The 14184-nt window shown below is 38.1% G+C and overlaps 2 protein-coding genes and 1 non-coding gene across 5 annotated transcripts in view; 2 read left to right on the plus strand and 1 right to left on the minus strand.

Annotated features, from left to right (window-relative positions):
- Window positions 1-1024: 1024 nt before the first annotated feature.
- Window positions 1025-11725, plus strand: Or85e (Odorant receptor 85e). 2 transcript variants are annotated; one of them, XM_028171090.2, is made up of 8 exons: window positions 1037-1562; window positions 2586-2711; window positions 3921-4138; window positions 4424-4454; window positions 5428-5606; window positions 6739-6828; window positions 7912-8067; window positions 8339-11725. In XM_028171090.2, exons 1-8 carry the CDS (start codon window positions 1085-1087, stop codon window positions 8393-8395), a joined length of 1335 nt encoding a protein of 444 aa, XP_028026891.2. In that variant the 5' UTR covers window positions 1037-1084; the 3' UTR covers window positions 8396-11725. The 2 variants fall into 2 exon arrangements, with proteins under 2 accessions (XP_028026892.2, XP_028026891.2); XM_028171091.2 differs by lacking the exon at window positions 6739-6828 and having other exon boundaries at window positions 1025-1562.
- On the plus strand, window positions 6581-6652 carry TRNAE-UUC (transfer RNA glutamic acid (anticodon UUC)). Its single transcript has one exon. It is a non-coding gene; the product is annotated as a tRNA-Glu (tRNA).
- LOC114240522 (serine/threonine-protein phosphatase alpha-2 isoform) overlaps window positions 8569-14184 on the minus strand; it is a 53066-nt gene continuing 47450 nt past the window's right edge. Inside the window, exon 8 of one of the 2 annotated variants that reach the window (XM_028171093.2) lies at window positions 8569-11725. In XM_028171093.2, coding sequence (XP_028026894.1) covers window positions 11722-11725 — 4 coding nt within the window. In that variant the 3' untranslated portion in view covers window positions 8569-11721. Of the gene's footprint in view, window positions 13566-14184 lie in introns of both variants that reach the window. The other variant, XM_089733792.1, reaches the window with a different exon arrangement.

Here is a 14184-nt window from a genome sequence, read left to right on the forward strand (position 1 = left end):
TGGCGTCCTAGTTGTCAGGTCTATGGACTCCTATCACCACCTAATATCAGCTGTACATGGTTAATTATTGGAATAAAACACAATTTAGCCTCATTAAGCCTTTTAGAATATTCAACGGCAATTTTCCTTTCGAGCGAGATTAAAATTGCAAAACTAGACCATTAATTTAAAGTCAATCACGATTTTCGTAATTATCCGTTTAATTAGTTACGAACTATTTCAAACTTTCAATCGAGTTTCAATGTTCGCTTGTAAAACTTCTACTAAAGTGGTGTTTACGTTCAACGATGAAAGAATATACTTTAATTTGCCTTCTATTACAATTTTTTTTTTATTGCTTAGACGGGTGGACGAGCCCACTTGGTGTTAAGTGGTTACTGGAGCCCATAGACATCTACAACGTAAATGCGCCACCCACCTTGAGATATAAGTTCTAAGATCTCAGTATAGTTACAACGGCCGCCCCACCCTACAAACCGAAACGCATTACTGCTTCACGGCAGAAACAGGCAGGGCGGTGGTACCTACCCGCGCGGACTCACAAGAATCTCGTATAGCATCCAGGAGAAGTTTGTATAAGTTTTGTGAATCGAACAAACACCGGGCATGTTGACCGCAAATTGTAAGTATCAATATTCTTCCTGGCACCTAAACTTAACTTGACTTAAAAAAATGAGGTCATATCTTATATTTTATTTTTGTATACCTCAGAACTTTTTAGATTGATTGATTATTTTTTATATTTGAAAGCCGGTGCTTTACATGAGGTCCCTTTTATCAAGAGCTGATCAGGTGTTTTTGAGATATCTTCATAATGCATATATAACTGACTTCGACTATGTTGATTAAATTCTCATTTTATTTCGAAAAAATCGAATATTTTTTGGTTAATATTTTCTAACAATTTACAAGCTATTATTTAACACACAACATATGTTTGTTGGTTTAAGTCAAATTGTGTAGTTTAATTAGAGCCACTCCCTCTTCTACGTAAGCAAATTCTTTGGCAATGTAAACGACACCTTATTTTTTATCAACAATTTAACATATCGCTGATTTCTGATCAAATGTTTGATGTTTCACGATGAGGGTACACGCGACGCCAAAACAAGACGTCAGATCATACATGCCTTACATAATATTGCCCTTAAAGATCGCTGCCTGCTGGGAATGGTTCCCAAATACAAAAGAGAACTATCAAGTTTACATCAATAATATCTATTTGGGGATGGTGTTATTCGTCCTGACTCACGTTGCGGCTGGCTTAGTAGTCCATTTGTACACCGAATGGCAAGACGTGATGTCTAGTCTGGACAATATAGCGGATTCCCTGCCGATTCTGGTGTCAATAGCCATTGTGGCTTATTGCGCTTTTAATAGGCAGGAACTGTATGGCCTCGTTAGCTTTATGGACGGAAACTTCAAATATTATTCGGCGTGCGGACTCACGAATATGACGATGGAGAATAGTTTTCAATCTGCGCGAAGGTTTGGCAGGATTTATACCGCTTGCACGATGTTTAGCGTTACTATGTACGCGGTGCTTCCTGTTATAGTGCATAGTGAGTAAAATTTGTCTTATTATGGCCGTTTTCCAATTACAGCGCAAGAGCGCATTATGCGGCATAATGCTCAACTAAGCTTCAGCATAATTCGGCATTGTGCGTCACTGAGTCGCATTATGCTCTGTAATTAACCATTACTTAATGGTAGTTTTACAATTACCATGCCGAATTATGCTGAAGCTTAGTTGAGCATTATGCCGCATAATGCGCTCTTGTGCTGTAATTGGAAAACGGCCTATCTCTACTCTCTTAAGTTTTACCCGAATCGTGTACACAATTAAAACCACGGTTTATTATATCGTTCCGTATCCGAAGGTCGTTAGGGCGCACAAGATTGCCGCGAGGAATTAGGACCTCCGTTGGAGTGCTGCGAACTGCGGCGTATCTATTCAGGTACTTCTTTTAGGAGCGAGGGATTACTGGTGACATGAAGGGTGTACCGCCCGTCCAATTTCCGCCGTGAAGCAGTAATGCGTTTCGGTTTGAAGGGTAGGGCAGCCGTTGTAACTATACTGAGATCTTGGAACTTATATCTTAAGGGGGGTGGCGCATTTACGTTGTAGATGTCTATGGGCTCCAGTAACCACTTAACAACAGGTGGGCTGTGAGCTCGTCCACCGATGTAAGCAATAAAAAAAAAAAACAGGTTTACCAGGACAGGGTATTTGTTCATGTGCTACAACACATAACAATGAATACCTTATTTTTAAATGATGTTGTTGCCTGTTTAATTTAGGAACGTAGGAATTCACGACCTACCGTAGCCTACCTTAAAACAACAGCTCTAAAGTCTCAGTTTTTACAGTACAACGGTTGATCCACCCTTCAAACCGAAACGCATTACTGCTTCACGTCAGATACAGGTAGGGTGGTGGTGCATACCTGTATCACAAAACGCCTTACCACCAGAAATCAATAAGTAAACAATAATAATATATAGAATGAATGAATGCGTACACTATATATCAATCTTTATATGTTAAAAGAAGTTTCAATTCAGTATTAATTTATATTTTACAGTTTGGACTAAGCAACCGATAAAAAACTGGTTGTATATGGATGTGAATCAGTCTCCGTTCTTTGAATTCGTCTTTTTGAGGTCTTGTTTGACGCAGCTGTTTGTCGGACTCGCTATGGGACAGTTTGGTAAGGCATTTCCATACTGTTCTTAGGTATTTCTGCAGCGAAGCAATCACGGAACACTTCAATATGTCTTAGAGAAGGTGGCGACAGTCTTTCAGTCGTCAACAAGCTCTGATAACCACTATAAATTAAGTTTCTGTGCAGAGCAATATCGGCAAACATCAACGCCATCCCTATTTCAGGCTTCGTATCTACTTATTTAAGGGTTTTAAGCCCGCATGTAGTATAGTATTATAGCTCGAAGTTTTTTATTATTTGTTTTTATTGCCGTATAGGCAGACGAGCATACGGCCCACCTGATGGTGAGTGGTTACCGTCGCCCATGGACTTATGCAATGCCAGGGGCAGAGCCAAGCCGCTGCCTACCGTTCAAGTACTCTCCGCAAGTTCGTTTGAAGAAGGACATGTCATAGCGCTCCGGAAACATCGTGGAGGGGAGCTCATTCCATAGCCGGATGGTACATGGTAAAAAAGATCTCTGGAAACGCACTGTGGATGAATGCAGTGGCTCCAGATAGTATGGATGAACTCTACTTCGATGGCGGGCGGTGCGATGGTAAAAACAAAATAATGGTATAGTCTCGAACAATTCACAAAGTTCAGTTTGAGATATAGAATAGCCAATTGAGACTTCGATTTCATGTTTCTAGATAGGCTGCCTTCACGTTGCATTGCTTATGCTCACTCGGTCATCAATTTACGATGTAAATATATAAAATTATCATGGAATTTTTATGCGAACCGTTTTGAAGTCGTCGTGGCCTAAAGGATAAGACGTCCGATGCATTCGTGTTGAGCGATGCACCAGTGTTCGAATCTCAGGCGGGTACCAATTTTTCTAATGTAATACGTACTCAACAAATGTTCACGATTAACTTCCACGGTGAAGGAATAACATCGTGTAATAAAAATCAAACCCGTAAAATTATAATAATTTGCGTAATTACTGGTGGTAGGACCACTTGTGAGTCCGCGCGGGTAGGTAGGTACCACCACCCTACCTATTTCTGCCGTGAAGCAGTAATGCGTTTCGGTTTGAAGGGTGCGGCAGCTGTTGTAACTATACTTGAGTCCTTAGAACTTATATCTCAAGGTGGGTGGCGCATTTACGTTTTTACTACATGTTTATGGGCTCCAGTGGGCTGTGAGCACATCCACCCATCTAAGCAATAAAAAAAGAAGAAGTTTTACAGCGAAATGCTAATGTTACAGGAGTATTCTTCGCCTCAAATTCAATTCTCATTTGCGGACAGCTTGACCTGTTGTGTTGCGGTCTGCGGAACGCGCGATACACCGCCTTGTTACGGCACGGAGTGGAACACAACAGTCTTGCGTCTTACGTTTGGGAACTAAAGTCGAATGAGAGACACAATCATATCTATAATGTGGCTGAAATGAAAAGTTCGGACTATCATTACGACGAGAGAGTGGTAAGGAGTGTTGCAGAAATGTACAAAAATAATGTTCAGTTGGGTAATTACGTTTTTTCGACAACAAATTCTGTAGACTGTAAGAAAAAAGTTAATGAATTGAAAATAGCTATAAATATATATTAAAATAAACGCATATAATTTAAAAAATATATATACAAGAACACCAAGTATTTGCGGAGTGGTACTATGAAGTCACAATTTTTTTGCTACAAATTTAATTCTGTATGGCTTTGTAGATATTATGTGGAAGCAATAAGCTGATTGTTTGTTTAACACTTGCAGGTACACGTTTTCCCGAAAAAAACACAATTCGGTAAGTGAATATCGAATGTTCACAATTTTTCAAACGTATGCTATTTCGTAAAATCAATAGTATTAATATAATAAAACTCGTTCTAGTTATTAGTGCCGTGGTGCGGTCCAATGGCTCCCGGTTTCGTTTCTCTACCGGATGTTTTTTTCCTACCTAAGCTGATAGCCTTGAGAGGCTATGTCAGCGTAACCTAAAAAGTAGGCGAGCTCACGGGACTCAAACCTGGAGGCATTGCTAACACTAGCCCTAGCAAGAGCAGTGCTTCGCAGTCTACCACCGAATCGGCAACGCGACCCACTGAGAAGATCCGGCGGGAAACTCAGTGGGCTGTGTCTATGGGTTAGCTTACTCGCCGAAGCCTTCGTCGCGAGTGACGGGTTCGACGAGAACGGCGACTATACTACTATATTTTTACGAATACCATAAGGCTGAATTCGTCATACCTACTTTTATGTACCGTGGCCCCCTAGATACCTGTGGGATGGTGAGTGGTTACCGCCACCCATGGACTTCAGCAATACCGTTAAGTACTCTCCACAAGCCTCGTTTAAAGAAGGACATGTCATAGCGCTCTGGAAACACCGTGGAGGGAAGCTCATTCCAAAGCCGGATGATACATGGCAGAAAAAGTCTCTAGAAATGCACTGTGAATGAACGCAGTGGCCCCAGTTAGTATGAATGAACTCTACTCCGGTTGCGGGCGGTGCGATAGTAAAAACTAAATTACGAAGAAGGGAAGATCTTCCACCGAGCGGGTGTAATTGCTCGATAGACCGATGGTTCAAATGTTGTTGTTCGGAACTTGTATATATGCAAGCTTATCTTGAAAATGTCGTAAGCGAGATTCAGGCATCTGTCAAATACCTTGTTCTATGACAGCTATCGCCACAACACCCATTAGACTTCAGAAAACCCAACTTTTTGCCTATTGAATCCGGTTTCAAAAGCTTTGGTTTTACTTTCTTTATTTCAGACATCTACAGTAAAACTTACGACGAGGCGACTTGCAAAGCTCTACGCGACTGCGCGGCTCTGTGTCAAATCATAAACGAATACAAATATAAATTTGAGCGTTTCGTTTCTCCGCTGCTGGTGATCAGGGTTGTACAAGTCACACTCTACCTTTGCACTTTGCTGTACGCTGCTACGTTGGTACGTGCGATTTCGGATTCAATTATTTCAATTTTGTTCGCTATCTATTCGCTTAAGAGGCTATCCCAGCTACGCCCGGAAAGGTAGGTGCCGGCACTAGCCCTAACAAGAGCAGTGCTTCGCTGAATCTACCACCGGACCGGAATCGCGGCCCAATGGGTTAAGTGTCATGTCGAACTCACCTGACCTGTGCTTTGTTGCTAGTAGCCTCCATTAGCACTGAGAGTGGATCATAAGAATCCGTCTTGGCCGTCGTCTGAGCCAAGGTCGTTAAAGCTTGTGTAAAATAACACAAATGTATGAGATCGACATGAGGTTTTAGCTAATGATACCGCTTAGCCGTCATACATGCGTCTCAGATGGTGATGAACTCGAGACGGACTCGGAAAGAGCTGCCTTGAGATATTAAGGCTTTTTTTTATTGCTTAGATGTGTGGAAGAGTTCACAGCCCACCTGGTGTTAAGTGGTTACTGGAGCCCATAGACATCCACAGCGTAAATGCGCCACCCACCTTGAGATATAAGTTCTAAGGTCTCAGTATAGTTACAACGGCTGCCCCACCCTTCAAACTGAAACGCATTACTGCTTCACGGCAGAAATAGGCAGGGTGGTGGTACCCACCCGCGCGGACTCACAAGAGGTCCTACGAGGCGCTCGACCCGTTGTTAGCAATCCTCGCCCTACTGGCGCAGTCACACGCGATCTTTCCACAAAATATTATAGCGCTAGTAGATTTTTGACATATGTATTTTAGAATGCCCTAAGAGTAAATCCCTGATCTTTTAAATAGCAAAAAAAAAATTCAATTTTAACACATGCAGTATTACAGAACTAAAAGCTATATAGTTTAAACATCTGCTTAGTATTATATTTTTGTCATATGTATTTCAAAACGATTTGCATTTTAATTTTATTTATTGTAATTATAGCTGTTATTCTCAATATGTTACTATTTTTGGCTCGATCAAATATATCCCGTATGGTCTAGTGGCTAGGATACCTGGCTTTCACCCAGGAGGCTCGGGTTCGATTCCCGGTACGGGAAATTCTTTTTGCCTTTTTTTAAAGCCTTCATCACAAATTTTTAGCCTCGAATAAAAATTTACGCCAGCTTTTTTTAATCGTTTTCAGAGATTCGATATGATCACCGTCGAATACCTAGTAGCGGTCGCGCTCGATATCTTTGTTTATTGTTATTATGGAAACCAAATTATACTACAGGTAAATTTTTATTTTTATTGCTTAGATGGGTGGACGATCTCACAGCCCACCTGGTGTTAAGTGGTTACTGGAGCCCATAGACATCCACAACGTAAATGCGCCACCCACCTTGAGACATAAGTTCTAAGGTCTCAGGTATAGTTACAACGGCTGCCCCACCCTTCGAATCGAAACACATTACTGCTTCACGGCAGAAATAAGCAGGGTGGTGGTACCTACCCGTGCGGACTCTCAAGAGGTCCCTACCACCAGTAATTACGCAAATTATAATTTTGCGGGTTTGATTTTTATTACACGATGTTATTCCTTCACCGTGGAAGTCAATCGTGAACATTTGATGAGTACATATTTCATTAGAAAAATTGCTACCCGCCTGAGATTTGAGCACCGGTGCATCGCTCAACACGAATGCACCGGACGTCTTATCTTTTAGGCCACGACGATTTATGTTTATTTGTCATTAGGGTTTTTCGACGCTCAATACTCACATTCACGAAGAACGGTTTTATCCTTTGAAAATTTAGATACAAATAGGCCAAGAAAACATACCGTATTCAGTTTGTAAATTATTAAAAAAAAGGCAATTTGAAAAATTTAATGTCAGAAATTCAAATGAGAAAATGTAAATAGGTAGTACTGTTAAAAATGAGACCTTGTGAGAACTCATGTCTCAAAGTGGGTGGCGGCACTTACATTGCAATGTCTATGGGCTCCAGTAACCGCTTAACACCAGGTGGGCTGTGAGCTCGTCTACCCATCTAAGCAATAAAAAAAGAAGTAATTATAAAGTTATCATCAGCGTAGTTTTATTTCTAAGCTAGCTGTAACCGCCCGCTTGACTGGGCATTTAAAATTAACATTATTTCTCACCCCCACAAACATTCTCATCATTAACGCCCCCGCAACTGGTGTAGGGAGTCCAATGCTCATATAAATATTAGCCTATCCATTAAGTACATGTATTTTCTACATGGATACCAAGTTTCAAGTCAATCGGATGTATGATTCAGTAGTTATAGCGGAACATCCGCAAAAACCACTGTAGGTTTATATATTAGTATAGATATAGATTCCTATATTCAGGCTGATCGTGTTTCCACGGCGGCTTATCAATCCTCCTGGCACACCATGGGCGCAGTCCCTCGTCGCTTACTCCTCAATCTGCTGCTCGCCAACAGGAGGCCCGTGGTAGTACGCGCGGGGAGGTTCCTACCCATGGACTTGCATACTTTTGTTGTGGTAAATATTCTACTTATTGGACATACTTTTTTATTCCCCAACAACGCATCAAATGGTTACCTTTAACAAAAATTAATACCTCTGAAACTACGCATTGAATTAAATCTTTAATGTTATTTTAATTTACCTAAAACCAGAATTCATATTAAATATGAAACCAATTCAATGCAAGTACGTTATGTTATCGAATTTAAATGTAGATAATTTTACTTATTAAAGTGCATAACATTAAAATTTTTGAGTTTTGAATTTGAATGCCTTTTTCTTTCAGATAATCAAGACCTCCTTCTCATATTACACACTCCTCGTAAACGTCAACGAGAAATAAAATACATTTCTATCATATGTGGGTAGTCTCATAAATTTGTTTCTTAAATCATTAAGAATAAATGCATGTGCCAGTAGAAAAAACAACTTTTTAAGTAGCGAATTGTAATGATGGCTATGTCGACTGTAACATAAGTAGCTTATCACACGATAAAGTAATAAAACACCAATATATAAATTTTAAAGTATTTTATTTAAGAAAATTATTATACAATTCTGTTCATAAACCAACACATCAGTGATGGGATACCGGTTCAGTCTAACGCGGGCAGCAATGAAATAAAAACATCGAGTGAGTACGCAATGAAACGCCATTTTAACACAACCCCCATTTTCTCTTCAATCTGGTAACACTATCGGTGGAATGGCACAGCAATGGTGATTGTTACATTAAAAAAAAAAAAACAGTCGCCAGCAATGTTCCAAAACCTATTCATTTTCATCTACCTTCAAACACATTTAATAAGTACTTTTAATTATACCATTTGCAAGAATCAGCATTACTGTGCGTTTTAAATTACAAATCTTCAGGTCGGCTAAGACAAGACGCATCACAAAAGCTTTTCTAAATCCTTGTTATTTATAAAGTACTTTGGTTTTGCTCGTTAAATAATAATACGTTCGTCAAAATAAATCGATAAATGAGATTTTAAGGCTTCCCAATTAAAAAAAATACTTGTTTGACCAAATCGAAAGGAACCCGGGAGAAAAAGTAACTTCAATTACCCACACAGAGGGCCGAGAAATCTTCTCTTGTGACAAGAAGTGGTTTAATAATAATAACCCGGAGCTTGATTGTCGAGTATCTTTGACAAAGTCACACCATACCGGGCGCAGTGATACAGTGGTCATTGACCAGGGAAGGATGGATGAGATTCCACTTTACATGCCAAACATACGAATCTCTAAAAATTACCATTTTGGTATATTTCAATGGTAAACTTAGTCACGTATGAAAGCGCACACGTCTTCACTCGTTTTTATTTATTTATTCAATTTTGTTTCCATGTTACAAAACGTGAATTGCCTTGATGTAAATCACTGAAAAAATCGTTTTCTTCAAAATTGATGATTTAGCAAAAATCCTGAGGACCATCATAATTTCTAAACAATATCTTCAGTTTACAGAGCTGAAAACCTCGTGAATGTAATAATCTGATTACAAGGCAGCGTCGAAATCAAACATGTATGAAGGCTACGCGACCAATGCAATCTGTTCCCTCAATTCACCCAAGCAATATCGTATTTGTATTGCCAAAAAAATACTATTAATATAACAGAGTTGAATCAATTCGCCGGGAATTCTATTAAAAAATCTTAATCGAATTCCGCAAAGCACAGTTTTTTCGATTATCAACAAAATTAGATATTTAATAACAAAATTAACATCAATCATCGTCAAACCAAGTCTTTTGAGATAATAAAAAAAACACACATGATTCTTGAATTTGTTTATAGACACAAAATAAGCAAAACCAAAGCACGCGACAAAAAACAAGTACTAACATCCGTTTAAAGAACGGTGTGCTCACATATATAATATATATGTTTATATACTGGTCACTCCCATCCAAATGCATCGCCGCCTGCGCGCGTTGCAAACTTACAGTTTTTTCGCTTACTACAAAATCTTACATTATTTTTAAATATTTTACTCAGTAAACCTTCATACATAATACAAGAAAAGGAACCAAGATATTTCCTTTTATCATATTATAATATGTACATGTGTTTAATTGTGTGTGTCTGAGCGCCTTTTCATTAAATGCCTTCTCAAATTATTTTAATTTGTATTCCGATCCAACTGAAGTTTAAATATTAAAATACTTTACCAATTACATTCAAGTAGAGGAAATTTCATAAATCTTCTATATACCGCCATGTTTTATAGATTGTCATTGTATTATAACGACTAGTGTTGCCATAATAATACAAATGTGGACATTGATACCTTATATTAACAGAATTTATTATTTTCGAATACAAGCATACGGGATCAATCAAACTGACATTCGCACGCACAGAAGACGCACGGTAAATACATAATAAGATATGTCACATAAATTAATTAATAAAAAAGGAAGCTGTAAAAATCATTTTACACGGCAGATCGAGATTAAGCGGAGAAAAAGGCGTAACAATTTTCCAACAATTGTAAACATGAAAATTGTTGTACAAATTAAAAAAATAAATTAAACGGGTAACATTTTTTTTTTACATTTTCCGTAAACATCTAAAATGTTACCTTACAATTACGGTGTGACCAATTCTAAAATAACATACGAAGAGAGCGATTAATAACGCTGTTTAATTAATACTTGATTGAATGCTACAAATTTTATTTTCATAAAAACAAAGAGAAGACAATGGAATAATTATGATAAAGATCTATCAAAACGTGTTTCATTTGACACTACTGGCAACACTCATTTCAAATTCAAATAGACACATCGCAAAGATATATTGTCTCGTACAGCCAACTTTTAAAGTCATGTCATTGTAAAAGGACGGTTCTTTTTTTTTATTATTGCTTTGATGAAATATCAATTGGAACACGTTTCTGCGACGATCGTTTCTATGAATTGATGTTTTAGATGAATTTATTATCCCCATATCAAGTTTAAGTGTGGCTTTGTCACGAATAAACGTTTTTGTAGTTTTTTTTTTACGAAATAAGTTCCGAGACTTGGCAGTCAATTTTAAGATTCCTAAATTTAACAAAAAATCGTAATTTGTGCGTTACAACTATTAGTTAGTTATGAATGAATCTGACCCGTATTTGATTTCTTTGATAGCTTTAAAATAAAATTAAACTTGATTGTAGAGTCAATTTTACTGCAAGTTTCCGTGAAACATAATATTGGATTGTTTTTTTTTTCTCTTTCAGCCTGACCGCATTACGCCGTTGACCAGAGACCTTTTCACTAGCGGACAGTTTAAGTAGGGCCAAGTGAATTTTTAACAAAGCCGTTTTCTCGACAGCGAATCTGAGCGACCAGATTCTCTCTCCGAAACCCTGAATGTTTTTTTTTAATCGAAAACTGTAACAACCATTATTCAAATGTTTCTCTCTGTTACTGGATATCGTTTAGACGCAATCTCTGCCCGTCTTTTTTTTTTTTGAGTTAATGGCCTGGTTTCTAGACCTTTAGGCCAACTGCCCGTCTTTATGGGAGGTTGCTGGGTTGCCAGACTCTAACGCTCATGCATTTAATTAAGGAAACAAAGATTCACTAAAACATCAACCCGTTCAAGGTATTTTAAGTGTACAGAGGTGAGGGAGGGGTGTCCATGCGTGTGTCGGCGGACGGCGCGCGTGTGGGGCCATTAACTGCCGGACGAGCGGTAGCGGAAACAAACATTATCGAATTCCATTTATTATTGCAAACACATTAAGGTCCATATTCATAACGCAATCAAAATACAGTTTCATATTTTGTCATCTTCTCGCATTAAAACTGTATAATCTCAAAACTTACTAAATTTTACAGGAGAGTGTTTAGGTTTAAACATATGATTATTTTAATATTAAATTTATTTTTTGGTTTTTACTAGTTACATTATCTGTGTTTTAAAGTAAGATTTAAAATTGTGTATTAATTTTGTTAATAGTAGTCAAAATATAGGTAAATTAAAAAAAAAAAAACTAATTCAAGCTCTTTTGACAGTATTTATGAGAAAAATACTGGTGATATGTACCAAATGATTCCGCATATTAACTCAATTTCGAATATTTTTGGAAATTGTACACATTTAATGCGAAAAGACGATTTGTCGTGGCGTTTCAAAGACAATAAATAAACTGTGTGTTGAACGACAAACCGAAATGGATTCTTAACACGCAGACTGCCGTGTAGGTCACATGTGTCCTACGCGGCGCACACTCAAGTAATTATGTCGATTTTTTTTTATTGCTTAGATGGGTGGACGAGCTCACAGACCAACTGGTGTTAAGTGGTTACTGGAGCCCATAGACATCTACAACGTAAATGCCGCCACCCACCCACCCATTGCGATATAAGTTCTAAGGTCTCAAGTATAGTACAACGGCTGTCCCACCCTTCAAACCGAAGCGCATTACTGCTTCACGGCAGAAATAGGCGGGGTGGTGGTACCACAAGAGGTCCTACGTCCAGTAAGATTTCGGTTACTAAGTTAACCGAGATTGCCCAACTTTGCCTTCTATTATTTTTAGTGCATGTTTTATTAATTTAAGTCTCTTAGAAATAAAAGATTAATTCTCTGTATCTTCAGATTAATCTTTCCCAGAGTCTAATAGATATTCGAAGAGAGAAATCGACATAATTACTTCAGTGCGCCGCGTAAGACATCGATGATCTAAATAGCAGTTACAAGTACTAATGACATACTAAACTTGAACATGCTACAGTAATTGACATCACAATAGTACCGGAGACATTTGATAGGCCACGAATGATTCAGACTGAGGTTTAATCGAAATACTAACAGTTTATATGCGGTTGTAAAAATCTAGTTCAATGAAGACACAAGAAAAGATCTAAAAGTGGTGGAATAATCAATTTTAACTTTAGTATTTTTCACTTCCTCCAAATACGGTAGGTAGCGGCTTGACTCTGCCCCTGGCATTGCTGAAGTCCGTGGGCGACGGTAACCACTCACCATTAGGTGGGCGGTATGCTCGTCTGCCTAAGGTCTAGGGTTCCGGTTAGGACAGTTCTTTTCGAACGCAAGCAAGACCACGGATTCGCATCAGCGGGCGTCCCTCGTACTCCGGTGACCATATCAACACCAGACGTGCCTTGAGCTCATTTTATTAATAAATTCTTAATGTAAACCACAAATCATAACCCGGGTTAGTCGATCGGATATTTGATAAAAACACAAATTCTCAAGCAATTCTAAATTAAAAAAAAAAATTACATTATGACAGTGACGTCTAGAAACAAACGTCAAAATGACAGGATTTAGATACAAGAGGCAAACAGGAAGGTTTTGGGTTAAAAAAAAAACGGAATATAATCTGTATTATGTATGAATGTTGTTTTTTTCTTTGGAGCGTGTTGTGTGCACGAAACAAACCCAAATGTGCTAACGTATATAAATCATTTTATGACATGTAGTTTCACGTACAGTAATACATACTGTGAATGTATCTCTACCTGATATTTTTTTTCGTGGATCATATAAATCTGCGATCGAAAAACAAAGTGTAAGTTTTACATTTAAGAAACCAATAAAGGTTTGACTTTTTAGTATCTTGTAGTAGTGATATGCCCCGATCTTTGTTTAATTATCTTAAATTTGAGTAACATTCGTCTGATTAACTCCAAGCTTTGTGGCATTAAAGAGGACATTTTCAAATGCCGTCTACTAATGTGTCAGGGTGTACATAAGTTAAACTATGTCCAAGGCATTCGACTTCTTTGATACTCAAATATACCCCCTTAAAGGAAAATAAGTAATGACGCACCTTTAGAGAATTATAGAGACCCATTTCGAAATTATTGGATTTCGACTTTAATTGAAAAAATGGATCTAGGACGACCCTTTTCAGAGACTCCTAATAATCAAATAACTAAAAGTAGCTTATAAGGGACAAACTTATCTATCGGTCTCTTTCACACCGTCCCCTTCTTCTGCGTTCTTTCGGTTTGAAAACTTTATTCGAACTAGTGGTCCCCTGGTAGTCGAAATTCGACTATAATTAATTGAAATTATAAGTTTGTATATACACTAATATGATTCTATTTTCAAAGAAGATAGACGTATAATAGCTTCTATAATCACAGACTTCGCCAAGACTACAGT

The sequence above is a fragment of the Bombyx mandarina genome, chromosome 16, assembly GCF_030267445.1.
Source record: "Bombyx mandarina strain Sakado chromosome 16, ASM3026744v2".
Lineage (NCBI taxonomy): Eukaryota > Metazoa > Arthropoda > Insecta > Lepidoptera > Bombycidae > Bombyx > Bombyx mandarina.

Coding starts and splice junctions, on each gene's coding strand:
- Or85e (XM_028171090.2), top strand. CDS start 1,085: ATGAGGGTACACGCGACGCCAAAACAAGACGTCAGATCATACATGCCT. Junction 4,139..4,423: donor ATCATTACGACGAGAGAGTG/GTAAGGAGTGTT, acceptor TAACACTTGCAG/GTACACGTTTTCCCGAAAAA. Junction 4,455..5,427: donor CCCGAAAAAAACACAATTCG/GTAAGTGAATAT, acceptor TCTTTATTTCAG/ACATCTACAGTAAAACTTAC.